The sequence below is a fragment of the Sus scrofa genome, chromosome 6 (genome assembly GCF_000003025.6).
Source record: "Sus scrofa isolate TJ Tabasco breed Duroc chromosome 6, Sscrofa11.1, whole genome shotgun sequence".
NCBI lineage: Eukaryota > Metazoa > Chordata > Mammalia > Artiodactyla > Suidae > Sus > Sus scrofa.
Window position 1 is genome coordinate 78971817 of NC_010448.4, and position 14627 is coordinate 78986443.

Consider the following 14627-nt stretch of genomic DNA (forward strand, 5'->3'; position numbering starts at 1 on the left):
ACAAACCAGGATTTGTGAATTTGAACCCCTTTATTTTATAGATGAGGACATCAAGGCTCAGGGAGATTATCTTGGCCAAGGTCATACAGCTGGTAAATGATACAGCCCCCCAAGACCACTGTGCAAGGCCATAAACTCTAAGTATTATTAAGATGCTGGGCTGAATGATGTATGCTAACCGGGAGTCAATCCCAATTTGGAATTAATGAAAATTTCTCCTTTTATATATACCATACCAGCAAATTTAAAAGTTATGCAAACAACATAGGGGATTTAACTTATGAGAATTTCATCAGAGCAAAAGTTCTGAAACAACTTGATGGATGAGCAAGGATACTGTGTAACTCTCTGGGTTTTAGGAAAAGGAGTATCTTTTGGAATTAGATGAACAAAGCAGACAGAGATAGCAGGAGAGACCAGATGAGTAAGGTTTCTTTCAGAATCAAGAGCAAGGATTTCTAATATTCCAATGCATGATTACTAGGCCAGTATCACGTCCAGAAAATACAGAAAATTCCCCATTCTGGAATTTCCTTTTTTTTTTTTTTTTTGCCTTTTTTAGGGCCGCTCCCGTGGCATATGGAGGTTCCCAGGCTAGGGGTCTAATCGGAGCTGTAGCTGCCGGCCTACACCACAGCTCACGGCAACGCCGGATCCTTAACCCACTGGGCAAGGCCAGGGATCAAACCCGCAACCTCATGGTTCCTAGTCGGATTCGTTGCTGTGACTGTGGTATAGGCTGGCAGCTACAGCTCTGATTAGACCCCTGGCCTGGGAACCTCCATATGCCGAGGGTGCAGCCCTAAAAAGACCAAGAGACAAAAAAAACCCCAAAAAACTAAAACCAATGACTAGGAGTTCCTGCTGTGGCACAGCAGGTTAGGGATCCAGTATTGCTGAAACTGTGGCATGGGTCACAATGGCAGCTTGGATTTGATCCCTGGCCAGGCAACTTCCATATGCTGTGGGTGTAGCTATTTAAAAAAAAAAAAAAAAAAAAAAAAGACCATTTCAAAGAGTTGCTAGGATTCAATGAGGTTTATATACAGAGCCTGACATGTAGAAAAAATTCAATAGGTGTTAGCCTTTGTTGTCACTATTATCATTTACATTAAGTAACAACTAACAACTACACTTTGTCAAACCTATTTAAGGCATCAGAGAAGGGGTTCTTTGCTAAGAAGCAAAGATTTAATAGCAAATGGTGTTAATTATACATTTACATATACTATCAAGAGAAAATTGCAATTTTTGAGGAAAACGGCTTGGGAAAGCATCTTTAGAAACTTCCTTTGATATTCCAGTTGTTGACAAAATAAATTAGAAACAACTAAAACTAGACTAATATATATAAATATATATACATACAAACTCTTTTTTGGCCAGGCCCAAGGCATATGGAAGTTCCCGGGCCAGGGATCAAATCTGAGCCACAGCTGCCACCTATGCTACAGCTGTGGCAACGTCGGATTGTTACCACTGCACCAGACTGGGGATTGAACACATGCCGCTGCGAAGATCACACTGGCTCCTGAAGCCACTGCGCTACCAGTAGGAACTCCCAAGCTAATACATTTAATCAAAAGTTGAAATTTCTGAAAGAAAGAAAACCCATGAAGTTAAGAATCTTGTGGAAAATGACAGAAGAATAACGATGGTGGTGATGAGTTCTTTAAAAAAGGAAAATTTGGTGTAGCTGAGGACGCTGTTCAGTGATCTCTTGTCAAGGAGTTCCTAAGCCAAGAGCGTCGACACCTCTGGTTCCTCAGCTTCAGCTCTGCAGAACTGAGGGACCACCTGCTTTATGGCGAAAAACACAAAAGCAACTCTACACGCTGCGAAGTAATATTAGTTAGAATCTCTTGCGGAATCTTTTTTTTTTTTTGCTTTTTAGCGTCTCACCCACAGCACATGGACGTTCCCAGGCTAGGGGTTGAATCGGAGCTACAGGTTCAACAGAGCTGACAAAATTTTATAAAAGAGGAACAATAATGGAAAAAATGATGGAAAAAGTATTGGCATATTACCTAGCTCTTGTTTTCATTTCCTGTTTACTATATAGCTGACAAGCATGATTAAAACACATCTAGGACTAGGCTTCCTTTAATTAAGTCTGCATGGATGGTTAAGATGGAGTTCTGCCTGTGCTGAGTGCTTCTGTCCTATTACTGAAGAAAGATCTCCAGCTTTCCCTGCCGTGGTTATCTCTTCTGTCTCATTTGGGCTTTAAGAAGCCAGCAGTCTCTTTCCCAACATCTTCTGAGATTCATTTATCAAAGGTAGTGTGTGGGTGGTTGAAGGATATATGAAACACTGTTTTGTTTTTTTTTGTGTGTGTGTGTCTTTCCACCATTTCTTGGGCTGCTCCCGAGGCATGTGGAGGTTCCCAGGCTAGGGGTACAACTGGACCTGTAGCTGCCGGCCTACGCCAGAGCCACAGCAATGCGGGATCCGAGCTACGTCTGTGACCTACACCACAGTTCACGGCAACGCTGGATCCTTAACCCACTGAGCAAGGCCAGGGACCAAACCCACAACCTCATGGTTCCTAGTTGGATTCGTTAACTACTGAGCCACAAAGGGAACTCCTATATGAAACACTATTAGTTGAGCTCTCTAAAAGGCACTAGCAGTGAGGACTGAAGCCACTGATCCACATCAGGAATTGCTGGGTTCTCTCTTGGGTTTGCTGTTTTCCTTCCTGTAATGTGGAAATAAAAACTGTCCTGCTCCTTGAGAATGTTTGGAAGGGAAAAAAACAAACATCTCTTTATCTGAATGTCAGGAAGGTGCATGTCTTTGCCAGCTGGGGATTCTCCCTGGAAGAGTGCAGTGACCCCTCATGTCTCTCCCCTTTACACGATGCTGAAGCAAGGACAGTTTGGTCCTTACTTGAATTCTGTGACGTGAAGGACCTGAAATGATCTAAATGTCTTACTCTAGGCTGGAGTGCCAGATACACAATATAGCCACCAGGTGACAGTTCAGGCAATCTTTTAAAAATAAAAGCAGTATCATAAAACAGAAAAACCAACTAAAATCCTCCCACTTTTGATTCCAGAAGAATAGAAAGTTCTTAGCACAGGTACCTAAAGACCCATGCTGTTAAGGATTATTACCTGTTAAATAGCGTAACAGAAAATTACTTTCTAGAATTAGGTCTCAGGTTTATCCTTTAGCAATGTATGTTTTTTTTCCTAGTCCAAGGACATAACGAACATGACATATGAAAAACTGGAGCTCATGATCTTGAAAACAAGGAACTTAATGCAAAATTATTTTTTTAAATCTCTTATGCATTAAAGACTCAGGCTCAAAGTATTTAGAAACATTTACCATCCATATTAAGAATGCAAGGAGTTCCATTCATGGCTCAGTGTTTAATGAACCCAACTAGGAACCATGAGGACGTGAGTTCAATCCCTGTCCTCACTCAGTGGGTTAAGGATCTGGCACTGCGGTGAGCTGTGGTGCAGGTCGCAGTCATGGCTTGGATCTAGTGTTGCTGTGTCTGGCAGCTGCAAGCTCTGATTTGATCCCTAGCCCGGGAACTTCCATGTGCTGAGGGTGCAGCCCTAAAAGGCCAAAAAAAAAAAAAGCAAATAAACTGAAGCTTGTATTTAAAAAGAAAAATGGCTGATGGCTAGTGCAAGGAGCAGAAAAGATCTGAAGTAAGTACAATACTTACAGCTGAGGATATATACTAGAAACTTTTAAATATAAGCTACAGTTCAGCAGCTTTTAAAATTTCATGTTTATTCATATTTTTCAAAATATATGTACATAAAAAAAGGAAGATTTACAACAGGAAAGATTGCCTTACATGCAACACAAATTCCAATGAACTCATGATGGGATCACACATGATTATGGATCTAATTCAAGCCAATCTTCTCAAGTCCATTTCCCAGCCACACTTTAGGCTGCAGACAGGATCCCAGGAGACAATGCAAATGGAATGAATGAAACAAACATCTTTTGCCTCTGGCAGCACGCAAGGAGCCAGAAGATTTACACCCAAGAGTTTAAGACAATTAAAATGTCAAGTGCCACAGGGAAGATAAATGATAACCAGAACTCAATACTTCTTAGAAAGCTAGTACTTTTAACACAACTTCACAATACTAAAACAAATACAAATAAGAAAGGATTATTAGGTAGTCGGGCTTCGTTTGTTTTTTCTTTTTTTAAAAGTAACTCAAAAAGGAAGTCACTTGCTTGTTATCAAAAGTGCTGTGGAAAGAAAGGAGGGGAAAAACCCACAGATGAATCTGGGATCTAGTTTATTTTAGTAAACTGTATGTTCTTCCACTTAACATTTCTATATTAGCGATGGTGTAACTCTCCAACATTTCCTTATAAAAACGGCAAAAAGGAAGTGACAGCTCATGCTCCGAATATTAAAAAATATATTTAAACATTTGATCAAGAAGATTTTATATGTTTTGATTTTTAGTAACACAGTCACACCAGAAATCACAAATTCAATATATTCCTATATTTCCCCTTCAGTCAAAAACCAAGTGATGGAGAGATCTTGTGCTTGCTGCTGAGGGAATGCAATGCCCAGGGGCCAATGGAAAAAATACCTGGAAATGATCAATGTGAAAAGTGGCCCAAAGTCATGTATCTTCAGAATCTAATGAGATCATAATACTTTTGGCTTATTCCCAAAGCTAAGACATCTCCATGTGTATAGTTGGAGAGAAAGGGTTAGTGGAGTGGCTTTATAAATAAGATTAATTATTATAGCTATAATTGAAGTCTCCAGGTAGGAGGCTTTATAATCCAGTCAGTGTTATACTGCCTCCTTTTTACTGCCAGCACCTGACCAGCATCCCGTTCTTAATGCTTTCTAACAAACACAAAAAATCTTTGCAACTGTTTAGATAAAACTGGAAGGAAAAAAAAAAAAAAAGCCAAAGCTGACCATAAAAAAACAAAAGAGGGTTGGGGTAGAAAGAGAAAAAAGGACAAGTACAGATTACACGGTTCAGGAAAAATCCAGAATTACCGAGGAAATGAAAATGACCGGGGGAAGGGGCAGGCACCAAGAACAGCACCTAAAGCTAACAAATGCCTAAATTGGTTTATTTATATTCCCTCCCCGTAACGTTCATAGGAGAGGGGGAAAAAATGTACTTTTAAAAGCATCGAAACTAAAACAAATGCACACTGACCTTAGAAAATAAGATTTTGAATTTCATCAAGATACCCTTTTTTCCTATAAAATTTACTTTTTTGCTTTGAAGGATTTCTTCGTGGTGGACTTGCCCTTGCCAGGCAACTTCACCTCCTTTCTCACACTGGCCGCGGGCTTCTTCGAAGAGCCAACACTAGGCTTCTTGATGACTGAGGGTGAGGGTCTGGCTTTCTTGGCAGGAGTTTTGGCCTTAGGAGGGGCTTTCTTGGGCAGGGGCCTAGCTTTCCCTCGCTGGGCAGCTGGGACTCTAGGGGCAGGCTTGGACCCTCTCTGCTTCATAGACGCAGCCTTCCCTGATGCCTTGGCCGGGGTTTTCTTCTGCAGCCTGTGAGAACCAAAGAGCAAAGGCAATCACTTAGTACCTGAGAGATTCCCTTTACCGATGACCAAAGACTGCCAAAAAAGAAGGTCACCTATGTTAAGAGGAGGAGTGTGGGTTATTATTTTTATACAGCTTTGCTCAAAGTGTATAAAAATTCAATCAATTCCTAGAGGAATCTACACACAATCCCATGATGTTTTTCTTAGATAAATGTGGTATTACTTTTCTGTAAATAAGCAAACTATGTATAGTGTATACATACACCTACACACACACACAGGTCTGACCAAGTTCAGAGCCTCTAAGTTCTCAAGGAGAAGCCAAGTTCAAATGTTACACAAAGAATGGGAGAAGGATCCTGAGTTAAGACACCTTTCACAGCCTCTCCTATTACTGCCATTTTCAGCTCTAAGCAGGCTCTTCCACACATCAATACCTCCTCTTAGGTGGTGGCTCTTCATCCTCAGAGTCTTCCTCTGAGGAGTCATCTTCCTCTTCATCCTCGTCTTTAGAATCATCTGGCTCTTTCTTTGGGAACAGAACTCCTGGACTATTAAGAAAAAAAACCCACATTAGGTAAAAGAGAAGTCCCATACAAGACAAGGAAAAGAAAGGGAATCTAGATATGCTCTTCCTTGGACACCACCCACTTCCTCCCACACTCCCCAGTTATGCCAAGTTAGGTTACAAACATCAAGTTACATTTTAACCTATTTTGAACACACACATGAAGTTACGACAAATCTGTAAAAGTCCCAGACCATACCTCATTCTCTTCTTCCCTCCATTCAATAAACTTGGTATTTAATCATTTATTTAGTAAACAATTATTTAATAAGCTCCTGGTATGTGTTCAGCAATGTAACAGCCATTGAATATATAGCAGTAATGGTCTATACAGCAGTGAATAGTCTACACAGCTGGACACATTTTTTGCTCTTATGATCCTGGCAAAAGATCTCCAAGTATGATAAAGCTCTTCAAAGTTTTAGACAAATTCAGCAAGGATCATCCCACTTTTCTTTGTCCTTAAGAGCAGAAAACTTGGTCTCCTTGATTAAAATAGTCCTTAAAAGTATAGCACTGTATGGGCACGATCTTACGAACTATATTTAGGGGAGTTCCCGTCGTGGCGCAGTGGTTAACGAATCCGACTAGGAACCATGAGGTTGCGGGTTCGGTCCCTGCCCTTGCTCAGTGGGTTAACGATCCGGCGTTGCCGTGAGCTGTGGTGTAGGTTGCAGATGCGGCTCGGATCCCGCGTTGCTGTGGCTCTGGCGTAGGCCGGTGGCTACAGCTCCGATTCAATCCCTAGCCTGGGAACCTCCATGTGCCGTGGGAGCGGCCCAAGAAATAGCAACTACAAAAAAAAAAACAACAACAACAAAAAGACAAAAAAAAAAAATATATATATATATATAAAAAAAAAACTATATTTAAAGTATAATGTCTGAAAAATTCAAACAATATACATTCAACCAAGTAACATTTAGGTTCATGTACAAAGAACAATATAAGAAAGCTACATTATACTCCTGCTAAAATAAGTTTTAGTGGTACAAGTCATGGCACTTGACTAGAAAAGAAAGTGTAAGAAGGCAACTGCACAGCTACTTAGAAAATTGTTTGGCCCATGGCAGGTGCTCAATACATTTTCTGGTTCAATGAGTAAGATGTGTATTAGAGACAAATTTTCAAATAAATGCCCTTGTCTCTATAGTATGAAAAAAGCAGATTCAGATTCTTGGAATCAGCCAACGCTCTCCCTACTTCGGGCTGGACAATTAAAACATACATAATCCTCTAATAATCTTCATTATCACGTGCTTTATTCTTTATTAGAAGGAAGGAACATCAAAATGACCAGCCGAGGATCTCAAAGAGTTCAATGTTTGATTTTAGGACTGCTTAGCTAACAATAAGCTCTTGGAGGATAGCCAAAACCCCCTGCTATTGTACAAAAACCTTCTGATCTAAAACAATACTGCCTTTTTTTTTGGTCATGCCTGTGGTGTGCAGAAGTTCTTGGGCTAGGGTCTGAACCCACGCCCTCAGCAGTGACCCAAGGCATCGCAGTGACAATGCCAGTCCTTAACTGCTAGGCCACCATGCTACTCCAATGCTGCCTTAAGTAGTCTTTCTTTCCAAATATGTCCGGTTCAACGTAACATCACTAAGGGCAAAGTAAGTCAAGCCAAGCCTGTAACCTGGAGTCAGATTTTAAACTTGCAATGACCAATACTTCCCATTATGGGCTAGGTGCTTACCTGGGATAATAGGGAAAACAGAGCTGAAAGGTGCCACTGAATCCTTTACCAGAGATTTGTTCCATCCACCCGTTCTTTTCACATCTCTGCAGGGTCTTTTTCAGCAAATGCACTGAGCAAAAAAATTTCAGAAATGAAAAAAGTACTTATTTATTCAGATCTGAGAATTCCCTCAACCACAATCAGACATAAATTTATGGTCCCATCATGTGCTAAGTGAATCCTTTGTGGTCAAAGGGATTATCAATCAATTCACTAAATTATTAAGTGCCTGTACATTTGGGAAGAGTTAAATTACAAGGGCACGAGACGTTAGAGATCACCATGTCAAATCCCTCATTTCGCTGAAAGGGAAACAGGAGCCCAGAGTGACTGGTGACTTGTTCTACAGTCGCATATAAATGGTAACTTAAAACTAAGTCTCTCATTACTTCCATTCATTCAAACATCTACTGAGCGCCTATAAGTACTGATAAGTATTTAGAAGAACATAAAGATAAAAATCAATTTCTCATAAATCAGCACATAGTAACAAAACAATATCATGGCTCCTAAAGGCCTTATCAAGTCTCATCTTTCATAAAAAATACATAAATATATTTTATCGTGAGTCAGTGTCCAAAAAGGGCTGCACTATTAGTGATACTGGAGAGGTTAATAACCCAAATCATCTTCTCTTATAACCACTTGGTCAACAGAGAAAAATCATGGACTAGTCTACTAAGGTCAACATGTACAACTAAACACAGCATCCATCTTATGCAAGGGGAAGAGAAAAAACAGCCATACATACAGCCAATGTTTTATAATAACTTTAAAAGGAACATAATCTATAAAATATCCAATCACTATGTTGTACACCTGAAAGTAATATAACCCTGTAACTATACTTCAATGAAAGTCACACACACCACAGTTTTCAAAGTACATAAGAAAACAATCAGAAAGCATTCCTGGATTTCTTACTGCGATGCAGGAGAAATGAACCCAACCAGTACCCATGAGGATGCAGGTTCAATCCCTGGCCTTGCTCAGTGGATCGGGGACCTGGCATTGCCGTGAGCTGTGGTGTAGGTCGCAGAGGAGGCTCAGATCCTGCACTGCTGTGGCCATGGGATAGGCCGGCAACTGTAGCTCAAATTTGACCCCTAGCCTGGGAACTTCCATATGCCGCAGGGGTGACCCTAAAAAGGCAAAAATAAATAAATAAAAATTCCTTCACATTATAAAATATATATTGTATATACTAAAAGTCAATATTTAGACTTAAAAATGAGCTTTTCACTTACAATAATATATTCTAGTTTTGTATTCTGTTGCTCAATTTTCATGTTCCTCACCCTATACCACTGTGCCTACCCTCACAGTTCACTGAGAAAATACACAATCTCACTAACCTACTTGTGACAGTGCTGCTAAGGCAAGATTTCTAATCTCAAATCACCACCTGACAAGGTTAAATATACTTTATTGAAAAAAAGTGTTTTCTGTCATAGGGCTTATTAAGCCAGTAAGAAATAACCTAAGTACTTAGTATTTTAATATGCTGGCATGGTCTCAAGGTGATAACTACATATTCTGGTAAACATTGAAAAGCAGGTTAAAAATACTATACTTGAGAGATGTTTTGAACCTAGAAATGTATCTCCATTACATTAAAAATAAACAAGAAAAATCTTTATAGCAAAGTAAAATTAAATTCTAATCTCTAGCAGATACTGTAAATTAAGAATATGCATTGATTTATCTTTTTTGTAAATGATAAATTTGTGAAGTTGATCCCTCTGGCTTTTCAGTCAGTAGTTAATGCTCTGTAATTTATAGCAAGATCTCTGGGGATTTTTCACAAGATAATTCCCCTGGTCCCCTGGAAATGCACACAGCTCTGAGTCTTACTTTGATAGTTAGAATTGGTCCCTGGGTGGTTCTCCAGGACATACTTCTTCAGAGCAGTGGTGGAGCAGGTCTTCGGCTCATTCATGGCAGCGATGGCAGACAAGATTGCATATTCCATCAGGCTTCCACCAAGCAGGGGTTTCTCCCCTGATTTCTTCAGCTGTTTTCCAAGGAGGAAGAGAAAAGCATCAAGACAACACTCTCCCAAAGCAGGTCAAGACAAGACTCCTCTGCACCAGGTGGGTCGGAGTTCCTGCATTAGCACAGATATGTTTTACAATAAATTGTCAGGTTAGGGACTTTCTCTCCCCACTCATCAGGTATTCAATCTAACTGAGGAGTCCCAACCCTCTTACGGATATTTTCTCCTTCTATCCACCCCTCTATCCAATCTAAATCAGCCACAGCCAACCTAACCCAAAGAGAGTAACAGTTCTATTCCGATAAGGAGGCTAATTTGTTATGCTCCCAATAAATAAACACTTTTTTTGAGAATACTTCCTTTTTTTCTGAATCTGAAAATTGGAGTACTTATAATCTTTTTAAAAGGTTTTTTGCTTGTTTATTTTAAGGTCACACCTGCAGCATATGGAAATTTCTAGCCCAGGGGTTGAATTGGAGCTGCAGCTGCTGGCCTATGCCACAACCACAGCAACTCAGGATCTAAGCCATGTCTGCGACCTACACTGCAGCTCATGGCAATGCTGGATCCTCAACCCACTGAGAGGGGCCATAGATCGAACCCCAATCCTCATAGATACTAGTCGGGTTCATTACCACTGACTATAACGGGAACTCCCTGCAAAGGAAAAGTTTGATAAGCTTTTAGGGTATCATACAACAGAAAATTATATAACATGTTTCAAGGACAAAAGGCTGAAGAACAGAGGTTAGCACCAATAGGCAGAAAGGTTAAATGACAAATCAAGGTCTGTTCTTTAACAGTGATTCTCAAGGAAAGGTCCACAAACCCCTTAGGGTTCCTGAAACCCCTTCAGAGGACCTGCATGGTTAAAACTACTTTGGTAATAACACTAAAATGTGATCTGCCTTTCTCACTGTGGGACATTTGCATTGGTAGTGGGAAAACAATGATGCCATATGATCATTTAAAGTTTTAGAAAAAGCATTTGACAAATTCAGTAGCCATTCATAATAAGCTCCCAACAAATTAGTAACAGATGAGAACTTTCTCAACCTGATAATAGGCATCTACGAAAAACCTACAGCTTCAATGGTGAAAGAATGTTTTCCCTCTAAGATGGGTAACAAGACAAAGATACCTACTCTCATTACTGTACTGGAGGTTCTATATGGTGCAATCAGGCATTAAAAAAAAAAAAAGACATTCAGATTGGAAAGGAAGAAGTATAATGATCTTTATTTGCAGATAACATTATCCTGTATGTAGAAAATCACTGGGAATCCAACACAAAATTCTAAGGAACCCTCAAAAAAAGCTCTAGAACTAGTAAATGAGTTCAGTAAGATTCCAGGATAAAAGATCAATAGACAAACCAACTGTATTTCTACAGGCTAGCAATGAACAAGCTAAAAATGAAAATTCTATTCACAACAGCATGGAAAAAGAATAAAATACTTAGGAATAAATATAACAAAAGAAATGTAAGACCTGTACACTGAAAACTACAAAACACTGCTAAGAAGTCAAATATTTAAATAAATGAAGACAGTCATAGATTGGAAAACTCAACACTGTAAAGATAGTAATTTTTTTTCCCAAATGCAATCTCTTATCAAAATCCTGGCTGGATTTTGTGTGTGTGTGTGTGTGAAAATTGATAAACAAGTCTTAAAATTTATATGGAAATGCAAAAGACCCAGAACAGTCAAAACAATTTTGAAAAAGAAAAAGTTGAGAGGCTTATATTTCCCAATTTCAAAACTTACTACAAAGCTACACTCATCAAGACAGTGTAATCCTGGCATAAGGATTCACATACAGATCAATGGAACGGAATTCAGAGTCCAGAAACAAACCCTTACATTCATGGTCAATTAAGGTTTTTTTTTTTTTTTTTTAAAGTTCTAATGAAGTATAGTTGATTTACAATGCTGTATGGTCAATTAAGTTTTGATAAAGATGCCAAGACAATTCAATGAAGGGACAGTCTCCTCAATAAATGGTGTTGACAACTGGATGTCCAAATGCAATAAGATGAATTTATACCGTTACTTCACACCTTAAATAAAACTTAACTTAAAATGGGTCACAGATCTAAATGTAAGAACTAAAACCATAAAACCCTTAAGAGAAAAATAGGAGTAAATCTTCTGACCATAAGCTAGGCAATGATTTATTAGATATGACACGAACAGTACAAGCAATTTAAAAGAAATAATAAACTGGCCTTTATCAAAATTAAACACTTTTGTGTTTCAAGACACCATTAAGAAAGTGAAAGCATGGCCAGATTAGGAGAAAATATCTGCAAATCATGCATCTGATGAGGAATCTGTATCTAGTTATATAACTCTTAGAACTCAATTAAGATGACAAATGACTCAGTTTTAAAAAGAGGCAAAGGATCTGAATAGACATTTTACCAAAGAAGATAAACAAATGTCCATTATGCACATGAAAAGATGGTCAGTATCAATAGTCTTAGGAAAATGTCAACCAAAACCACAATGAGTATGACACCATGTTATGTCCACTAGTAAGGCTATAATTTTAAAAAGACAATAACAAGTATTGGAAAAATAAGGAGAACATAGAATCTTTGTATATACGTTGCTGGTGGGAACACCAAACAAAGTAGCTACTTTGGCAGTTTCTTGAAACAAATTTACCACACAGTCCAGGGAGTCCACACTCCTACTTACATACCCAAGGGAAATAAAAACATCCATCTGCACAAAGATTTGAACATAAATGTTCATAGAATATTAATTGTAACAGCAAAAGGGGATGGAGTTCCCATATTGGCTTGGCAGAAACAAATCTGACTAGCATCCATGAGGAGGCAGGTTCAATCCCTAGCCTCACTAAGTGGGTTAAGGATCCTGCATTGCTGTGGCTATGGTGTAAGCCAGGGGCTACAGCTCCAATTTTATTTATTTATTTATTTATTTATTTTAAAATTTTATTTTCCCACTGTACAGCAAGGGGGTCAGGTTATCCTTAGATGTATACATTGCAATTACAGTTTTTTCCCCCACAGCTCCAATTTGACCCCTAGCCTGGGAAACTCCATATGCCACAGGTGCAGCCCTAAAAAGATAAAAAAAAAAAGTCGTAACAGCAAAAGTGGAAATAACCCAAATGCTCATTAACTCGTGAATGGATAAACATAATACGTCAGATCCATACAATAAAATACTATTTGGCAATAAAAGGAATGAAAGTACTGATTCATATTGCAACATGGATAAAACTGAACAAATGTTATGCTGAAAGAAGACACAAAAGACCACATACTGTGTGATTCTATCTTTACGAAACTTGTAGAAAAGGTACAGAGAGAAAACAGATCAGGAGGCTGGATGGGGGCAGGAACCCGGAATGGCTGCATGTGGGCACAAGAGATTTTTTTGGGTGATGGAAATGCTCTAAAATTGAGCAGTGGTGATGGTTGTACAACACTGCAAATTTACTGAAAGTCACTGATTTATAAATTGCAACATGAAATGAATATATCTTATGTATATATGTCATACCTCAATAAAGCTATTAAAGGAGTTCCCATTGTGGCTCAGAAGTAACGAAACCGACCAGTATCCATGAGGATGTGGGTTCTATCCCTGGCCTTGCTCAGTAGGTTAAGTAAGGATCCAGCATTGCTGTGAGCTGTGGTGTAGGTCGCAGACAAGGCTCGGATCTGGCATTGCTATGGTTGTGGTGTAGGCCAGTGGCTACAGCTCCAATTTGACCCCTAGCCTGGGAACTGCCACACACCACAGGTGCAGCCCTAGAAGGCAAAAAGAATAAAAAATTTAAAAAATTTAAACATTAAAAAAACAAACAAACAAACTACTACATGCAAACTACTATATACAGATGGATAAACAAGGTCCTACTGTATAGCATGGGGCACTGTATTCAATATCCTATGATAAACTATAATGGAAAAGAATACGAAGAGTCACTCTGCGACACAGCAGAAAATAACACAACATTGTAAATCAATAACATTTTTAAAAAAGTAGAGCTATTACGAAATAACTATCATTTGTTGAATTTTGTATACTAATACTGATCTCTATCTGAAAATTATTTTAAAACACACTTTTTTTTTTTATTCGCTTTTTAGGGCCGCACCTACAGCACATGGAGGTTCCCAGGCTAGGAGTCCAATTGGAGCCACAGCATCACCAGATCCGAGCCACATCTGCAATCACCACAGCTCAGGCCAACACCAGATCCTTAACCCACTGAACGAGGTCAGGGATTGAACCCACAACCTCATGGCTCCTAGTCAGATTCGTTTCTGCTGCGCCACAACGGGAACTTCAAAACACGCCACCTTTAAAAAAAAATTACTTATTTTTGGTGGCACCTGCGGCATGTGGAAGTTCCTGGGCCAGGGATCAAATCTGTGCCACAGCAGTGACTCGAACTGCTGCAGTGATGAAGCTGGATCCTTAATCCGCTGTGCCGCAAGGGAACTTCCTAAAATATGCCACCTTTAACTGTACTGTACTCATGTGTGAGCCGGATTTTCTTTATAGATGTAACCCAAAATATATTAAAACAGATACCAGCTGGAGTTCCTGTCTTGGCTCAGTGGTTAACGAATCTGACTAGGAACCATGAGGTTGTGGTTTCTATCCCTGGCCTCGCTCAGTGGGTTAAGGATCTCGCGTCGCCCTGAGCTGTGGTGTAGGTGGCAGACGCAGCTTGGATCCCACGTTGCTGTGGCTCTGGTGTAGGCCGGTGTCTACAGCTCTGATTAGACCCCTAGCCTGGGAACCTCCA

General features: G+C 39.5%; 1 protein-coding gene across 11 annotated transcripts in view; it reads right to left on the minus strand.

Annotated features, from left to right (window-relative positions):
• HP1BP3 (heterochromatin protein 1 binding protein 3) overlaps positions 3735–14627 on the minus strand; it is a 32371-nt gene continuing 21478 nt past the window's right edge. For all 11 annotated transcript variants that reach the window (XR_002345418.1, XR_002345417.1, XM_021097635.1 and 8 more), the window contains 4 exons: positions 9689–9848; positions 7793–7904; positions 5962–6075; positions 3735–5528 (listed from right to left, as the gene is read on the minus strand). Coding sequence is in view for 9 of the 11 variants with exons in the window: in XM_021097635.1 (XP_020953294.1) it covers positions 5234–5528; positions 5962–6075; positions 7793–7904; positions 9689–9848 (681 nt within the window). In the remaining 2 variants the exon portion in view is untranslated. The remainder of the gene's footprint in view (positions 5529–5961; positions 6076–7792; positions 7905–9688; positions 9849–14627) is intronic.